Genomic DNA, 17,087 nt, shown 5'->3' with positions numbered 1-17,087 from the left:
ATTGTGTGTTTAAATTTTTATTGAGATTTTAGCTATCTAGATAACTGAACTCTTTAAATTATTCTCCATTTATTCATTGGAAACTATATATTTTCTGCAAAAGCATTTATAAAATGCATTAGTAACAACATATGTATCATAACTTGAAGATGATGAGAAGTTATCATTTTGATCTCAACTCTTATGGTGGCATTCCATGTGTATACTACTAAACACATACTTTAGAATATGGTGGGCATATTATTAATACTGTTTTAATGTAACAATATTATATACACACCAATATTATTAATGCTAATTAATGATTATGCCACAATCTATTGGATGGGTATACTATGGGTTATTTTTGGTCAAATATTTTATTGTTGGATAGTGTATCTTCAGATTTCTTTAAAATAATCTTTGCTGCTGCAAAACTTATTGTGAAATTATCTTTTGACATTTACCATGTTTTTTTTCCCTTAATATTGTTACCTAGAGGCCAAATTTCTGAATTAGGCTTATATAATAATTACATGATAAGCATCAAATATATTGAAATATATATTATCATTCACTAATTTATATTTAATTTAATAAATATCTGCTCATAACCATTTTATTAAAGTTATTTATAAATGTATCACTCTGAATAAAGTCCTCAGTACTACACAGAGAAATATCTTCATTAGTTAACCCTTTTAAAGGTGAATGTGTACTAGGTCTCACATAGTCATATTAATATATTAAATAATTGTTTTGTTTATAAAGTATTAATCCAGAAGTAAATCCTAGCTGTCAAAATGATTCTTGATTATGTTTTCATGATCTAAGGTGAGTTTGTTCGATTAGTAACTGCCAAGTTTCAAAGTTTTTACACAATAGAGAACTAGTATAAATACAAAAATTCTTATACTTTTCATAAATTAAACATTAGAATTCTTTTTTATCAAAATATATATTATCAAAGGCATTAAAGACTATATAGGTTTTAATGATATGTGGATAACTTTCTAACATTGAATCTTTTCTTTAGTTTGCTGCATTTCAAACGCTATACTATGAACTTGAGTTTATGTTTATGCTATTATGGGAGTGTATATTAAAAGTGCTAAACTATCGTAGTTTACAATTTGACACTCTAATGAAAACTATATATGCCAGATAAGCCTGTATAAAATTGCTCACTGAAAAATAACTTATTTTTATAAGGAAAGTGGTTTTTTGTTATTGATGTGACTGATTTTGAAGTTTTAAAATAAATATTAGTGTTTAAATAACTTTTACTTTAGCCATCAAAAGAATTGTACAGGAGAAAAAGTTTATTTTTGACATGATATTGTACACATTTTTTTTAGTGGCTTTTCATCATAGAATTAGTTTTGCAAGGTCTTTGAGTTCTCTCATAGGGAAAATAAAAATAATAATGTCAACATCATAGAATTCTTAGATGATTTTCTTAGATGATTAAGTGAGATACATGTAGCATATTTTAATATAATGCTCTTAGCATATGGTAAGAAAATGACTATTGATTGCCATGGAACCTGTCAGTCCAATGATTAAACTCACACAGAGAAAATAATGTTTTTATTTTCTTCTTGTTTGTACTATTAATACAAATTTTTATTTCATTTTAAGTTGGTGGTTGTTGCTTTTGATGATGGTGAGCCTGTAATGTCCAGCAGCGCCACAGTAAAGATTCTTGTCTTGCATCCTGGAGAAATCCCACGCTTTACTCAAGAGGAATATAGGTATTGATACTAACTTCTTCAATAAAGGTTTTTTTTATATGTCTACATTTAAAACTGACAATGTGAAATGAATTGACTAATGAAACAATCTTCTAATTCTAATTCGCACTTCATTTGATTAATTAAGCAATCTTGTAAGTCTAATTTATGGTTTTCCAAAATCCTGCAGCATAATATATTTACTTTAAGCTATTAAAAAATTTAAAAGATAAGTAGTTGTAATGAAACATAGTTTTGAATTTAATTGGAAATGAATAATGATCTCAAAGGTAAGTTGAATATAGTCAATTGTATATTCAGATACATTAAATGTATTCAGATACATTAAATTTTGACATGTAAATGAAGTTAAATTTTCTATATAATTTATGAGAGTGTATGTGTATTCTGTAGGTTTATTTTCATACTCTATAACAAATAGTATAGTTATAGAATTCCTATGCCTACTTTCTTAGTTGAGGTTTCCATAATACAATGCTTAACTGAGATTTATGTTAATGTTAATAATATGAAATTATTTCTGGAAATAAAGGTAAGTCATACATATAATGAAAGTCAAGGAATATTTTAACATTCAAATAGAATATGTACTTCGTAAATCTTTATTTGTCACATTTATACATTAAGGTGAAATTTAAAACTTAGGGAAGTGTGATCAGAGCATTTTCTCAGAACCAAATTGCAGGAAGATTTTAGAGTTAGAAATTGGAAAAATCTTTACCTGAGCCTTTTAAGAAAAACTAGTACTATACAGATGAATTTGGGGATAACACTAGTAACACTAATTATATTGCAATGAAACAATGACAATTTTAAACCTAATTGTATAACACTGATACAATCTACGTATATTTTAAATAAGAAAACTATGATTAGCGTCAAACAACCTTCTATTATTATTTGTAACATTTAGTGTCTAATACCTCTTTAAGTAAAAAAAAGTGCTTTGTTTCAGAGTTATTCCTTTTGTTATACTGGAAATCCATAATCCACTTCATTGGCCTCATATATTTCTAATTATTTCCCAAAGGCCCCATGTTTAAATAATTCTGATGGTTTGAGACTTCATAATATGACTTTTATGAGTATATGTGTTGGTATACCATATATATTTTTATCTGCCTGTCTCAGTTTTGGGGAAGGGAAGAAATTATTTAAGATAGTAAAATTACTCTTTATTGATTGCATCATGATTGGATATGTGACAGAAAGTTTTATTCTTTCTTTTAAGTATAGTTCTATTTTATTTTATGATTTGTATCCATTTCATTTCATCATTTCATCATCCTGTTAATCGTCGATTGCCTCGAGCAGGCCCCAGTAACGTCTCTTTCATCCTAGCCCTGTGATTATATTCACGGCTCTTTAGGAGAATGAGACCCATCATTGTTACTGGTATTTGGCATATTTGGTAGGCCACGGGGAGTTTGCCAGACTCTGCCCTGTGGGCAGGCTACATTCGATAGCCTGCAAGTTAAATTAAATTTAGATATTCAAGAATTTTATTTGCATATTTGGATCCATGAGAAATAATTTTCTCACAAGCAACTAAAGAAAGATTATTATATACCATACGATGACTTTTTGACTTATACTAGCTATAACTTCACATAAGAAGCACATATCAGTTAGGTTAAAAAAGAGCTACATGATATAGTACTACTGTGAAACTAATTTAATTCAGATAAGAAATCTTCAGGAGGAAAAATGTCAAGGACATACTAAACTGACTGAATCTGATATGAACATATACATTTAAACCCAAAATATTTTAGTTGGGTCTGTCTAAGAAAAAACTGGAAGATATATATATATATATATATATATATATCTTTCAAGAACTATAAAGATTCCACATAATAATACACAAAGAATTTGGACTTTATTTCCCCCAAATTTTCTAGAAATACCTACAAACTTTAGCTGTATTGGGAAGTAAAATACTGAGGGATGGGGTTGGTCGTGAGTCTGGTAGCATTTAAACTTTTCCCCTTTATTAAAAAGCTGACTCCAATTTTCAAATACTAAACTTAATCATGCAACTTCTTAAGTAGATAATTGCTGGGGTCTTCTCCAGGCCTCTGTTCAGCATGCTCACTCGTCCAGCAAGGGGCGAGCACTCAGGGTCCAGAGGATGGCCCAGCATCCCTCCAGCTAAAGGGAGGGGTCCGAAGAAAAGAGCAATCCTTCCACCGCTTTCTCCAGGAAAGAGAAATAAACACACGAGTGCAGTGGGGGTCCTGCACAGCAGATCCACTTTACTGAGGGACATCAAGCCTCTAAATAGGCTGAGGAGGGTGGTGGGAGAGTTGAACTGGTCACGTACACAGGGTGATCAGAACAAACATGTTTCCTTCACCGCACACTTGCCAGAAACATCCTGTCCCCAGGTAATATCAAACTGCGATATACATTGCAACAGACTTCCCCACAAAGCAGACCAAAAGGCGTTGCTCTCTCAATAGTCTGTCCTCTCGAGTATTACACTTCAAAGCAGGCCAAATGGGGCTTGTCTCCCAACAGATAATCCTGCATAATTTATATCCAAACCAGGGAAACTATATTTAAAATAGTAAGACTCTGTGAACAGTCCATTATAAACTGTGCTTTCATCACCATATCTACGATTTAGACTTTACCTTCTTTTTGTTGTCATGGTAACTCATAGACTCAAATTCTTTAGATAGCGCTATATATATATATATATATATATATATATATATATATATTAGAAATACCAGAAATGTGTTTATTTTGGTCTTCTGAATTTGAAGAAAAGTGTAAGCTCTTTCATGTTTCTCACTAGTACATCTAGATCTGAAGTTCAAAACATGTACTTACTATGTGAGGTAAATCCAAAAATCCATCACAGGTTCAGCCCTTCACACTACCGTTTCCAGGATTTCTTTTTTCCAGAGACTCCTCATTCCTTGGAGAAAAGAAAGAAAGAAAAAATAACACTACTCTCTAAATAACTCATAATGATGTCCCTTTGATCTAGGTTTTTGTTTAGAGAGCATTTCCTTATTAGTAGAAATAGGTCACCAGATTCTCTATTACATTGCTCAGTAACTCCTTTAGTTAAACTACTATGACATTAAGGACAAGGTCATATGTTTCATGTGGCATTACCATTTATTTTTCTTTTCAATTGATTTGAGTTCCTTTTTAAAAATAAAATTTGTTTGTTCCAATCAGTGCCTTACCTCTTCAGAAAAAAAAAAACTATTAATTGAAAATGGAGCCTACTGATAAAGTTGCAGTTAAATAAGAGAATATAGCCAAGTATGTGGTGCTAAAATTGAAAATATTGTAGTAAGAGCATGTGGAGTAATTGTTGACTTTCCAGCATAATATTTATAACAATTTCAAGCCATACATGTGGCTATTTCATTTTACTTGTTATTTGTATGAAAGGGTAGCACTGTAGCACTGTCCTCCCGTTGTTCATCAATTTTTGCTCGAGCAGGCATCAGTAACGTCTCCATTGTGAGACTCTTGTAACTGTTTTTGATGTATTGAATACGTCACAGGTAGCTTACCAGGCTTTGCCGTGTGGGCGAGATATTCTCGGTAGCTTGCCGGATTCTCTGAGAGGGGCGGAGGAATGGAACCTGGGTCAGTCGCAGGCAAGGCAAATGCCCTACCCATTGTGCTATCATTCCAGCCCTCCGACACATAGATAAGAAACTTTACAATAAATGCATTATTAATATATACTAAATGAAAAACCTACTTGTTTTACAGAAAAGTATTTGATGACAGATAATTAGTAGGTTAGGTGAACAATATAAATATAACAGTATAACAAAAAATCAAAACTCCTTTCACATACTTAATGCTGCTAAGCTTCTTTTTTCTTTTCATATATCAAAGTTTTCTTATTTTCTGCTTATGGTCCTTTGAAAAGTAAATAATTGGGTGTCCACATCTGGTCCCCTTTGATGAATGCATCTTCTCTGTTTAGTGAAGCTCCCAGGGAAGGGATGCATGACTTTATAGCTACATGTACTTTTGGTTGATCTGTCTTAGGATAAATAAAGGCAGAGTGACTTCTTCCTGCATTAAGCAGCAAGTATTAAGAAAAATGTCATAAATCCAACTTATATTTTAGGTGGCATATTTTGGGATAGCAAATCATGTTTCTTATTTAGATGGTGTAAGAAAAAATACATTTGGAGGCATCTTTTAAAAATTATGCTCACTTAGAAAATGATTTTGCATAACTGTCATTAATATATAGCAAGAGATGGATGGATTCACATTGTCATTGATCTGAATGAAATAAAAATTCTTGTTACATACACTAGTTTCAAGCATCCTACATTTATCAACCCTTTTGTCTTAATATATTTAAATAATATTTATCATTGACCCTCTAAATTAAATTTTTCTTTATTTCTTTATGTGATAAAATAAATCTAGTCAACTTCTTATTTTTATTTAAATATGCTTACATATATTAACTAATATAAATTGATATATTTCAAAATATCTTTTTAATTTTTATCCAAGTAGTCACAGTAACAACAAAGTCTCCAATGGAGACGTTACTGGGCCCGCTCGAGCAAATCGACGATCAACGGGAGGGCCTTTACCTTTACCTTACCTTAGTCTGAGGGCTGGAGCGATAGCACAGTGGGTAAGGCATTTGTTTCCCTTGCATGCTGCCAGTCAACTGACCTGAGTTCAATTCCTCTGCCCCTCTTGGAAAGCCCGGCAAGCTACTGAGAGTATCTCGCACGCATGGCAAAGCCTGGCAAGCTACATATTCGATATGCCAAAGACAGTAACAACAAGTCTCACAATGTTACTGGGCCCATTCGAGCAAATTGATGAACACCAGAAGGGCAGTGCTCCAGACAATGTTATGTGTAGGTTTCTCTTCTAGCAATTATGCATCAGTAAGGAAATTTAACATGGGTTAGATTAGAAAAAATAATTGTGTGAAAGAGAAGATAAGTAACCTGTGTAAAGTTACAAGAATATTTTTATGAATAAGGAAGGTAATATTTACATATCTTTCAAAACCTAGTCTATCGATAAAGTGACTAATGTTAATTAAGTAGGATTGACTTTTCAAACCAAAGTTATATATCAGAAAACTCTAATCTCTCTAAAGTAGCCTTATCTTTGCAAAGATTTTATCAGTTGTTATAATTCAATAACCTCTGAGGGAGTATGATCTTATGCAGACCCAGCAATGGATTTCAGCATCACAGTTAGAATTGTGGTATCTGTGAATCATAATCTAATTACTTCTCCATGGACATATTTGATAAGACAGGTTTAATCAATTATCTATTTAGATTTTCTGAAAGTGATCATGTTCGATCTATTCAGAGATTATGTTTCGGTATCTTTCATTTAATACAACAAAGTTATCAAAAACCCAAGTCATTCAAACGTATAATATTTCTTGAGTATGGGTTGACTTCTGTAGGTCAAATGCTGTAGCATTTGGTAGAATATTATTTGACCTTCATATCGGGATGATAGACTCAGACTTAAACACACGGGGATTTACTTGTCATCAGTTTTAGAGGTAAATATCATGAAAAGGTCAACATGTCTAGAATAGATCATAAAGTATAAAAGTGAATATTGATTTTTAAGTTGGAAATGCAGTATTTTATACAATGTAACAAACATTTTACCAAAAACAATAATTTTTAAATTTTCAAAACCAATCTGTTACAAATATTGATATATACCTTGCCATTAATTTTAATGAAAGTATATCTGAGTTGATTATTAAACTTGGTATCACTTAATGCCAAATTTATATTCATTTCAAGTATTTGTGTATTTTAAGATGTAATTTTCAAAAGAGAAATTCAATATTTATATTTACTTATATAAAAACAGAGAAGCAGCAGATGTTCCCAAGGAATATTTGTTAACTTCTTAAACAAGTTTCTGTTTTTCTTACTCTTAGTAAAATATTAGGCCATTTTCAATTTACAGTATTTAAATTCACTATAACCATTTTACATACCAATACAGTGAAATTTCTTTAAAATTTCAATACCCTCAAATACTGAAAATAACCTTTTTCGTTTTTCAGTTTTTCCTATTAAAGTAAATATCTCTGGTGATGTTTGAAGTGTTGGAACAGTGAGCAGCATGCATGAGACAATCATGAACAGCATTATAAATTATAATGCTTCAATAAAATGGAAAAAATTTAAAAAGAAAATATAAGAAGAAAATTATAATAAAAAATTAAAAATGGTAATAAAGTGAAAAATGCCTTACCAGTTAATATGAATTACTCTTCCAACAAAAAACAATATTATATATAGATTTTATATTGGGGTATAAAGATAAAATAAAGTTTATAAATAACTACAAAGTATTGGAAATCAACCTCTTATTATACAATAAAATGAAAGCACATAATTTAAAATCCAGTATTCTATTATTATACTGATTATGAAAAATGCAAATGTTACTAAAAAGAAATAAATGAATGAGCAGTTGTATTTAATATTACATTAACAAAAAGAATTTAATTGAAATTATATTAAAGAAAATTTCTATCATTCTCATAGAAATAAAGCAAACTGTACTTGGGACTTTTAGAGGAAAAATAGTTATCAAGGGGTAAAATATTTTAAGGAAAACCACCTCTCTTTATTTCAAATTATAAAAGGGAAAAATCCGTTGAACATAGAATAAAGTAAACCCTCATACAGAGAGTATAACTTAATTGCTACGATGGTTTCTATTTTAATTTCAATTTATGGTCCAATATGAGAGCTGAGTTTTCTGAAGATAAGCTTTCTCGTCTTTTATGGCTCGGCTACACTCTTGTCTCAAAGCTAAAGATTCTTCCCTCCTTAACTATTTTAAGAGTGACTGTGACAATCCTTCATTACTGCTTTCATAGGCGCTTTCTGTATCCTCGTGGGATTTAATTTCCCCTTCACATCTTCAGGGTTATGTATAGTTTGACATTTGCTCATATAACAAGTGAAGCTAGTCTTCTAGCAACAAAGGACTTATGTTCAAACAGTTAATTTTAAATTCACTGTTTAGAATTTAAAAGAGGTTTTCATACCAAAGATGTATTAAAGATTCCATTTTTTTCTGCCCTGTGTCTATGGAAAATTTGAGCTCAAGAAAAAACATTTAGTAGGGTGCATTGCTTTATTTTTGATATGCAATGCAAACATTTTTGTGGTGAAATAGCATAATCATTTCTAACAGTTTGGATTCTGACTACACCAATCAGATAAGCTTTCTAAGGAAATAGTACTTTACAAATCTAAGAACAATCTTCTATAATATAAGAGAACATGCTTAAGAAAATAGTCATACAGTTACTATTTAGTAATCTTGTGATAGGTATTGGTCATAAAGAGAATGCCAAAATACAGTTTTTACTGAGTAATACAAAAAATAAAAGTAGCCATCCTGATTACCTAAGTCTTCTAGACACTCACAGTTAAGGAGAGTAAAAAGTCTATTTTTATAACTGGAAAAAAGGCACAAACAAGCCATATTATCAAAATAAAAGAAATTATAAGAAGCCATTTACTAAGTATAAGGCACATCAGTGGATGTTAGACAAGCACACGTCGTGAAAGTACTTTTTATTTATACCTGTTGGTCGAGGGAATTTTTTATTACCAGTCTTTCATGGCAATGCTAGTCATCACCATGCTGGAGTGCTTAATAACTCCCATTTGTTTCATAATCTTAGAGTTCTGCATGCAATTTCTGGTAAGATATTCAAAATAGCAGTAGGCATTAACATTATACTTAAGTCAAAATTGTGCATGCACACAGTGATAGGAAAATATATGAATCCAGTGATAATAGTGCATTACATTGTAGTATTTATGTTAATTTATATAAATGTCAAGTGATGTCTAATTCGAAAAAAAAATCCTTCTGATTCTAAGTCTGCTCAGACAAGATACAATGTTTTTCCTTCTTTCTCTTTCTTTTTCACTTTGGACTACAGTCAGCTGTCGTAGGGAGCTACCTGCCCCCTTATTAGTGAGCTGTCAGGTATCAAGGCATCAAACTGGGGCTTCCTGCAAACAGATCATGTGCTCCGGCCTTTGAGCATTCTTCCCAATCCAATATGTAAGATTTTAGACTAAATTTCCAACCTTATTATATTTATCTAATGTCTAATGTAGTTAGGATGATCTAATCTTGTATCAAAGAAAGGCATTTTTGAGGTAAAAGAGACTACTCTGTAAGAATAAGCTGAGGCAATGGTAGTAAGCAGGATTGGTAAACTGAAAAAAATCATACTGTTACAGTCCCTTGCTCTTAAGTATTCCACACTATATTTGACTACTGAACTAATGCTAGTGACCGGTTTCATTCAATAGAAAATCATTCTCATGTAGGCCAGTTATCTTTTAAAGTTAACAGCTTTCACTGTGAAGAACCTGTATGTGTCTATAGCACTGCACTGTAGCACTGTCCTCCTGTTGTTCATCGATTTGCTCAAGCGGGCACCAGTAACGTCTCCATTGTGAAACTTATTGTAACTGCTTTTGGCATATCGAATACGCCATAGGGAGCTTGCCAGGCTCCGCTGTGTGGGCGAATACTCTCGGTAGCTTGCCGGGCTCTCTGAGAGGGGCGGAGGAATCAAACCCAGGTCGGCCTCATGCAAGGCAAACACCCTACCTGCTGTGCTATCACTCCACCCAGTGTATATAAGGCCCAGAAAATCACGTGGTGCAGTCCTCGTATATGACAGAACAGACGCAGATATTTCCTGTTGGCTAGCCACAGTTCATCTACCTGTACTGTGTGGCCTGTGAATTATGTTATAAATATCCAAATGACTCTTGAAATTTCCCACTGACCTTGAAATAACAGTGTACTATTTTCCATGAATCTGTGGGACAGCTGAGCCATACTTCCATTGGTCTCACCTGAGCTAACTAGTGCTTCTCTCCAATCTAAATATGTTTACAGGCAAGTTTAAGGAGGCAAGAGAAATTTCATTTAAAGTAATTTCAGTAGCAAACTGAAGCCAAATTTCTGTCTGAGCTCAGTTCTGCTGAAACAAAGAGGAACAGTGGGAGATTACTGACCATCTGTGTTTGCTAACTATCTTTACCCATATGAAAAGTAAATTCACGACCTAGATAGATTCACAACTTTTGAAGCAGGCCCCTACTCAAGGTAGATTTGTGTCCTACCTAAACAGAAGTGAATTAGGTGAGTGTGTGTGTGGGGGGTGGGGTGGGGGCTTTGTTTTTCTTACAATTACTATTTTAAAGGTGTTGCTCTGAGATTCTAAAATATGCCAGAATTAAAAACTGGGTAATGGGGACTTTTAAATATTTTTCTATCTCGTTGGTAGAGAACAAATTTATGACTGAAATTTTCCAAATATAAATGCTTTAACTAAAGCAAAGTCAGGGGCCTAGAGTCAGAAAGAAAATTATGCAGCACAGTTAAGGTAAGGAAAACTTTGAAACTTTGTCAGAACACATTCAGATGATGAGCAGGGTAGTATCTGTGAAAATAAACAGACACAATCCTCTTCAGTCTTCCATTCTCAAGATGCCTAAATAAAGAGACCTTACTTGAAGTCTCACAACAATGTAGATTCCTTAGGATTCTTAAGTTTGAGCTTCAAAACATCACAACGTTCCCACCCGCAAACACACTCTCCTCATTTTGTTTATCAAAACAATTTATAGTGACAGCCTAAATTTCAAAGGCAAAAATAGACTCTTCTAACTAGAGAGAATTGAAATATCCATGTTCATGATCTGTCTTCCTGTGCATTATTTACACATATCCTGCGTAAAACAAAAAGTACTTATGTTATTATAATCTCCAAGTGATTAATTATGTCATCACAATTAAGTTTCACAATTTCATCTATTAAACAAAGTTCAGTATGGATAATCCTTGCATACAGTTATTTGGATTAAAATAATTATACTAAAGATAAGAATTCTGCTTAAAACACAGTAAAGGCAGATATACTCATAGTAAACACTCCCTATTTTCTCTCTATCTCTCTCTCTGTCTCTCTAACTCTCTCTCTCTCACATACACACACACACATACACATGCACACATTCACCCACTCTAGCTGTACATATATTGCAAGAAAAATCCAGAAGACTATGCTGTCTATAATATGTTCTGCCTATAAGTCCTTAATAAACAACATAGAATAAATATAATATTCTATCTATAAATCCACATTTCCAGAGTCATAAGTTAACTTGGTACATTTCCTAAGGTACAATATTTGGTGGTTTTTAACATTTACCATCACAGAAACAAAATTTTCTCTTCTTTCCAGACTTTAAATCTTATCTCCTCATCTTCACCGATTCCCCTAACATCGTGTTTGCACTCCATTCTCCATTAACAGTCTTCACCCTGATGTTAGCAACGTCTGTCAACAAGTCCCTAAGCAAGTGGCTTGTATTTAAGATATTTTGCTATGACAGCACTCTATTTCTAAGAATCAATTTTAAAATCTATTATCCATATTAAAAGGTTAAAAACTAAAACTATGTATGTATTTTGAAGAGATTGATATTTGTCTTGATTAATCACGTAACTTCAACAAGAATATAGGATGGTTTGTCCTATCTATCCTATTATTTCCCAAATGTCTTTCATGTGCAATTTCTTATGCTATTTCTTTCCCTGCATATGAGAATTGAATCTACAAGACTTCACATTTATCAATTTTACAATGCCATATTCAACTCAGTTTTCCTGATCGTACCAATGGTGAGACAAACCTAGATATGAGAAGTGAAATTGATCCTACCATAGGAAGAAGTATAAGGAAAATTTTCCATTTTAGTTTAATTTAATTAATATTCCTGTATTTAATGTCTCCCAGGCAGTGCTCCCAAGGATGGAGATTGCTAGGTAATACAACACTCAAGTGTTACTGAAAATTCTTCAATCAATGAATTAAAAGTTCTGTCCTAGCAATGTAGAGTTGGTTGGACCCATGCTAAGTGACACCAGGAATATATCACTCAAGTGTTACTGAAAATTCTTCAATCAATGAATTAAAAGTTCTGTCCTAGCAATGTAGAGTTGGTTGGACCCATGCTAAGTGACACCAGGAATATGTTTGGTGGTGTCTTGGAAAGTCATGTGGTGCCAGGGGTCAAATTTTTATCCTTGACTTACAAGGTATGTTCCCCCGAATCTTGTGTTATCTACCAAGTCTCTACATCAATATTTTGACGGAGACAAAATAATTTTACATTATTATTTCTATGCATTTTTCAGCATTTGATAGGTGTTATAAAAGAGGGAAAATCAAACTGGCAGTCTTGTCTAGTAAGCACTATAAATCTATTTGAGGGGGGTTTATAGGCAATTAAAATCTTTAATTTATAAAATCCAGATGATATATTACCATATTTTTAAGAAAAATAAATGATACTATCTTATTTCTTAAATCAATCTACCAAACATTTAAAACTTTTTTCAATGTTCAATACTAAAGGGCTAGGTATAGATAGAAGAATTCAGTAGAGAACATTCTGTATAATTTGCTTCCAGTTTGCCTTAATTGTAAAGGCAAAATATAATGATTGTATTACAGACATTTTATCAACTATATTAGAATCCACTTCCTCTTTTTCATTTTTCTGTTACCTCTAAGCACAGACACTGTTTGTGCTTCAAGCTTACTCCTGTATTTGTGCTTAGAAATAACTCTTGACATGTTCAGGGGACCCTATTGGATGCTGGGTATTGAACTGTGGTTTATGCTGTACTGCACTATCTGCCTGGCTTTTCCGCAACTCTTAAAGTTAAAAATTATTTTTCTTATTATGAAATATTTAAAAACTACTTCCTAGTAATTTAATATGTACAGTATAGTGTTTAACCTTATTAGGCTATAAATAACATACTAAGCAATACCTATCTTTAAGTGGGATTTTTATTTAACTATTTATTTCTACCCATACTACCACCAAGCAACCAACATTATCTTCTGTTTCAAAATTTTTAGTGTTTCCTTTTTCAGGTTTCACATAGAAGTGAGGACTTACAGTATTTTTATTTCTCTCTCTGACATTCAACTTCACACAATATTCCAAAGGCTTAATAATTGTGATGTAGTTGGAAAGATTCCCTCTTTCATTTATGACTTAGTAATATTTTCTTTGCCATCTAAAGAACTTATTAAAACACTCAGATTTTCCAGATTATCCCCAAAGATTCTAGTTTGCTAAATGGTGTCAGATTAAGTAGAAATACCTGCAAAATTCTCTGGCAATTCAAGTGAACTGGTATGAAAAGTGTGTTCTTGGGAACAAATGAATATCTTGCTACCTGTTGGGCTTCTTCTTCTCCTGGGCTCTGTTCAGTGTGCTTCCTCGTCCAGCAAGGGACTGCTGTTCAGAGTCCTGAGGACAGGGCCGAGGTTCCCTCCTGCAGAGAGAGGGGTCGAGGGAAAAGAGCAAACCTATGCCACCACCTCCACACCAACCAAGAAATGAGAAACGAGTGCATGGACATGGTGAAGGTCCTGACAAGCGGTTACGATTTATTGAGCAAACAGCAAGATTTATATAGGCTTGGATCTTTGCAGTTAGTCACGTGGTTACAGTGGTTAGAACAAATGCTTATTTAATCTCAGTTCTGTAGACAGGGTTACATTGTTTCATTATAGTTCTATAGACAGGGTTATATTCTTCCTTTGATCGTGATGGATAGGTTGTCACCTGTCCATCTGCTGGACACATCCTGTCCCAGGGTTCTGCCCCATGGCAGCACTGACCTGTGATCATGAACATACCTTGGAACAGGTTCTGAATGTTTCCAGAACATCCACCTGGGCCGAGCCCAAGGATTCGTGTGACACCTCAAAGCAGACCAAGAGGGGCTTTTCTCCCGATGACTACCCTGTGCTTTCCTTCTGCTTCTTCCTTATTCTACTCACCAAGTTTCCTGAAGTTCTAGTGATAGTCCAGTTACTTCCTGAATTTCTAGTACATTCAACACATAAAATGTTAAGCATACTATCCTCCACTTTAAAACACAACTGAATTTAAATGCTGACTTCCGTATTTACCAGTTGTGTGAGCTGTGAAAATTCTTAATTAACATGATTATACTTCTTAAGAACAACGGAAGAATTATTTACTTCAGAATATAGTTGAGCATACCAAAAGATATAATACAAAAATTATGATTTTCCTTATATTAAAGTATAAAATCACTTCATTCTCCTATTTGTACACTATTAAGTAACTAGTAGACAGAGGTTACTTAATACTTAGTACTTCTAAATTATTAGTATTGTTGACATACCAAGTAAAAGCTAACATTTGGGGGAGTTTAGCTTTAAGTATTATAAATATTTTCTTGATACATAATAGACAAATTTAAATCCTGATTTAGTTTTTAAGTAATACCTATATGGATGATAGTGTAGATACTTATGTAGTATGGTTTCCATTTCTAGATCTTAAGAATACACAAATTTCACATTTAAAATGGGGAAATGGATTTTTTTGCTATTTTGTAGTTTTATATTCATAAACTATTTCTATTTCACTCAAAACAATACATATAGAACACTATAGGTAAAGGTTGGCTCTTAATTTAAATCAGCAATAGTTAACATTCAGAAAGGAACCAATAATGAATAACTTGTTTATCTTTACCTACATTTACTTCACTAGTGGAATTGAATCATCAAAAATAAATGTTATGAATGGTTCTGCCTATATTTTCTATCAATTTAATTCATTCAATCATCTCTAATATTGAGGTTTAAATAATACCCTTTTAAACTAATTTTTGGGTATGGTGTAAGGTTAGTGTCTAAGGTGTTTGTCAGTGTGTATCTGTGAGTTTAAAATGTGATTGACCAATTTTTCCCCACAAGATTTGAAGAGGATTTTTTGCTCCACTTCATATTCTTTACTGCATTGTTTAAAATAAGCTGTGTTGCCCATATACCTGAGTATCTGTCTCTAGGCTTTTAGTTCTACTCCATTGTTGGAGAATATGTCTTTCTTACACTTTTATACAGATTTAATTACTATAAATATATCACTTGATCTATAGCACAGTGGTAGGGCGTTTGCCTTGCATGCAGCCAACATGGCTGACCCAAGTTTGATTCCTCTGCCCCTCTTGGAGAGCCTGGCAAGCTACCGAGAGTATCTCGCCCGCACGGCAGAGCCTGGCAAGCTCCCCGTGACGTATTCGATGTGCCAGACACAGTAACAACAAAGTCTCCAATGGAGACGTTACTGGGCCCGCTCGAGCAAATCAATGATCAACGGGAGGGCCTTTACTTACTTTACTTTTTTATATCACTTGATCACTTGACACCCTGCTACTCATTGATTTGCTTGAGCAGGTGCCAAATCGTCTCCATTTGTCCCTGTCACATACTAGTGTAGCCCAATGGCATTGCTCGCTCCAGGAATACTGAAAGCCTCAACCAATCAATCAGGGTTTTGACGAAGAAGTCTGATCATCTCGTAGTGGGCAGCCACACGATCTTTTGATGTCCCGTGGAATCCAGTAAGTAATGGCTCTAGTCCAGCGGTAGTCTCCAAATCTCATTACCTGTCCAGCCCATTTGATTTTTGATGCCTTGGAAAATGAGACAGCGTCCCTGATTCTCGATCCTCAATGGGGTTCGGGACTCTGGATTCTTTCTCTCATTTGAGTGAAGCATGGTATCCAAGCATAGCTCTTTCAATTCCTCTTTGGGAAACCCGAAGATCATTCTCATCCTGTTTTCCTAGGACCCATGTCTCTGAGGTGTATGTTAATGCAGGAAGAATGGTGGAATCAAAGAGATGTGCCCAGAGCCGGAGGTTCTTCGTCCTCTTAGCTATTTCTTTGATGCCCTTAAAGACACTCATAGCTACTCTCTTCCTCCTGTGCAACTCAGGTGCCATGTTGAGTTCTCGACCTAGGTACACATAACTGTTGCATTTGGAGATGTTTGTTCCATTGAGAGCATATAAAATGTCAGCAATGAGTTTATTTCTCATAAACATTGTCTTCGTGAGATTCAGCGGCAGTCCAACCTTTCCACACTCAAGGTTGAAGTCAGTCAACATTTGTGCCGCTTGGCTAATGTTTGGTGTTATTAGAACAATGTCATCAGAGAAGCAGAATCAGTGTAGTCGCCGACCATCTATCTTCACTCCCATTCCTTCCCATTCCAGTCGTCACATGATATTCTTGAGGGTGGCACTGAAGAGTTTTGTGAAATGGTATCCCCCTGCAGAAACCCTCTCTTGACATGGATGATCACTTCCTTGTATAATGGTGAGATCCTGGTAGTGAATCTCTAATACAGCTCATGAAGGATCAACTGATGTATTGAGTTTGAACACCCTGTTT

At 33.7% G+C, this 17,087-nt stretch overlaps 1 protein-coding gene across 1 annotated transcript in view; it reads left to right on the top strand.

The window, feature by feature from the left end:
• Positions 1–17,087, top strand: part of PCDH15 (protocadherin related 15) — a 743,595-nt gene that overhangs the window by 604,970 nt on the left and 121,538 nt on the right. Inside the window, exon 23 of the mRNA XM_056120664.1 lies at positions 1,621–1,733. Within this exon, the coding sequence (XP_055976639.1) occupies positions 1,621–1,733 (113 nt within the window). The remainder of the gene's footprint in view (positions 1–1,620; positions 1,734–17,087) is intronic.

This window comes from Sorex fumeus, unplaced genomic scaffold, assembly GCF_029834395.1.
Source record: "Sorex fumeus unplaced genomic scaffold, SorFum_2.1 ptg000043l, whole genome shotgun sequence".
NCBI classification, from domain to species: Eukaryota; Metazoa; Chordata; class Mammalia; order Eulipotyphla; family Soricidae; genus Sorex; species Sorex fumeus.
This window is presented reverse-complemented; position numbering and strand designations above follow the sequence as displayed.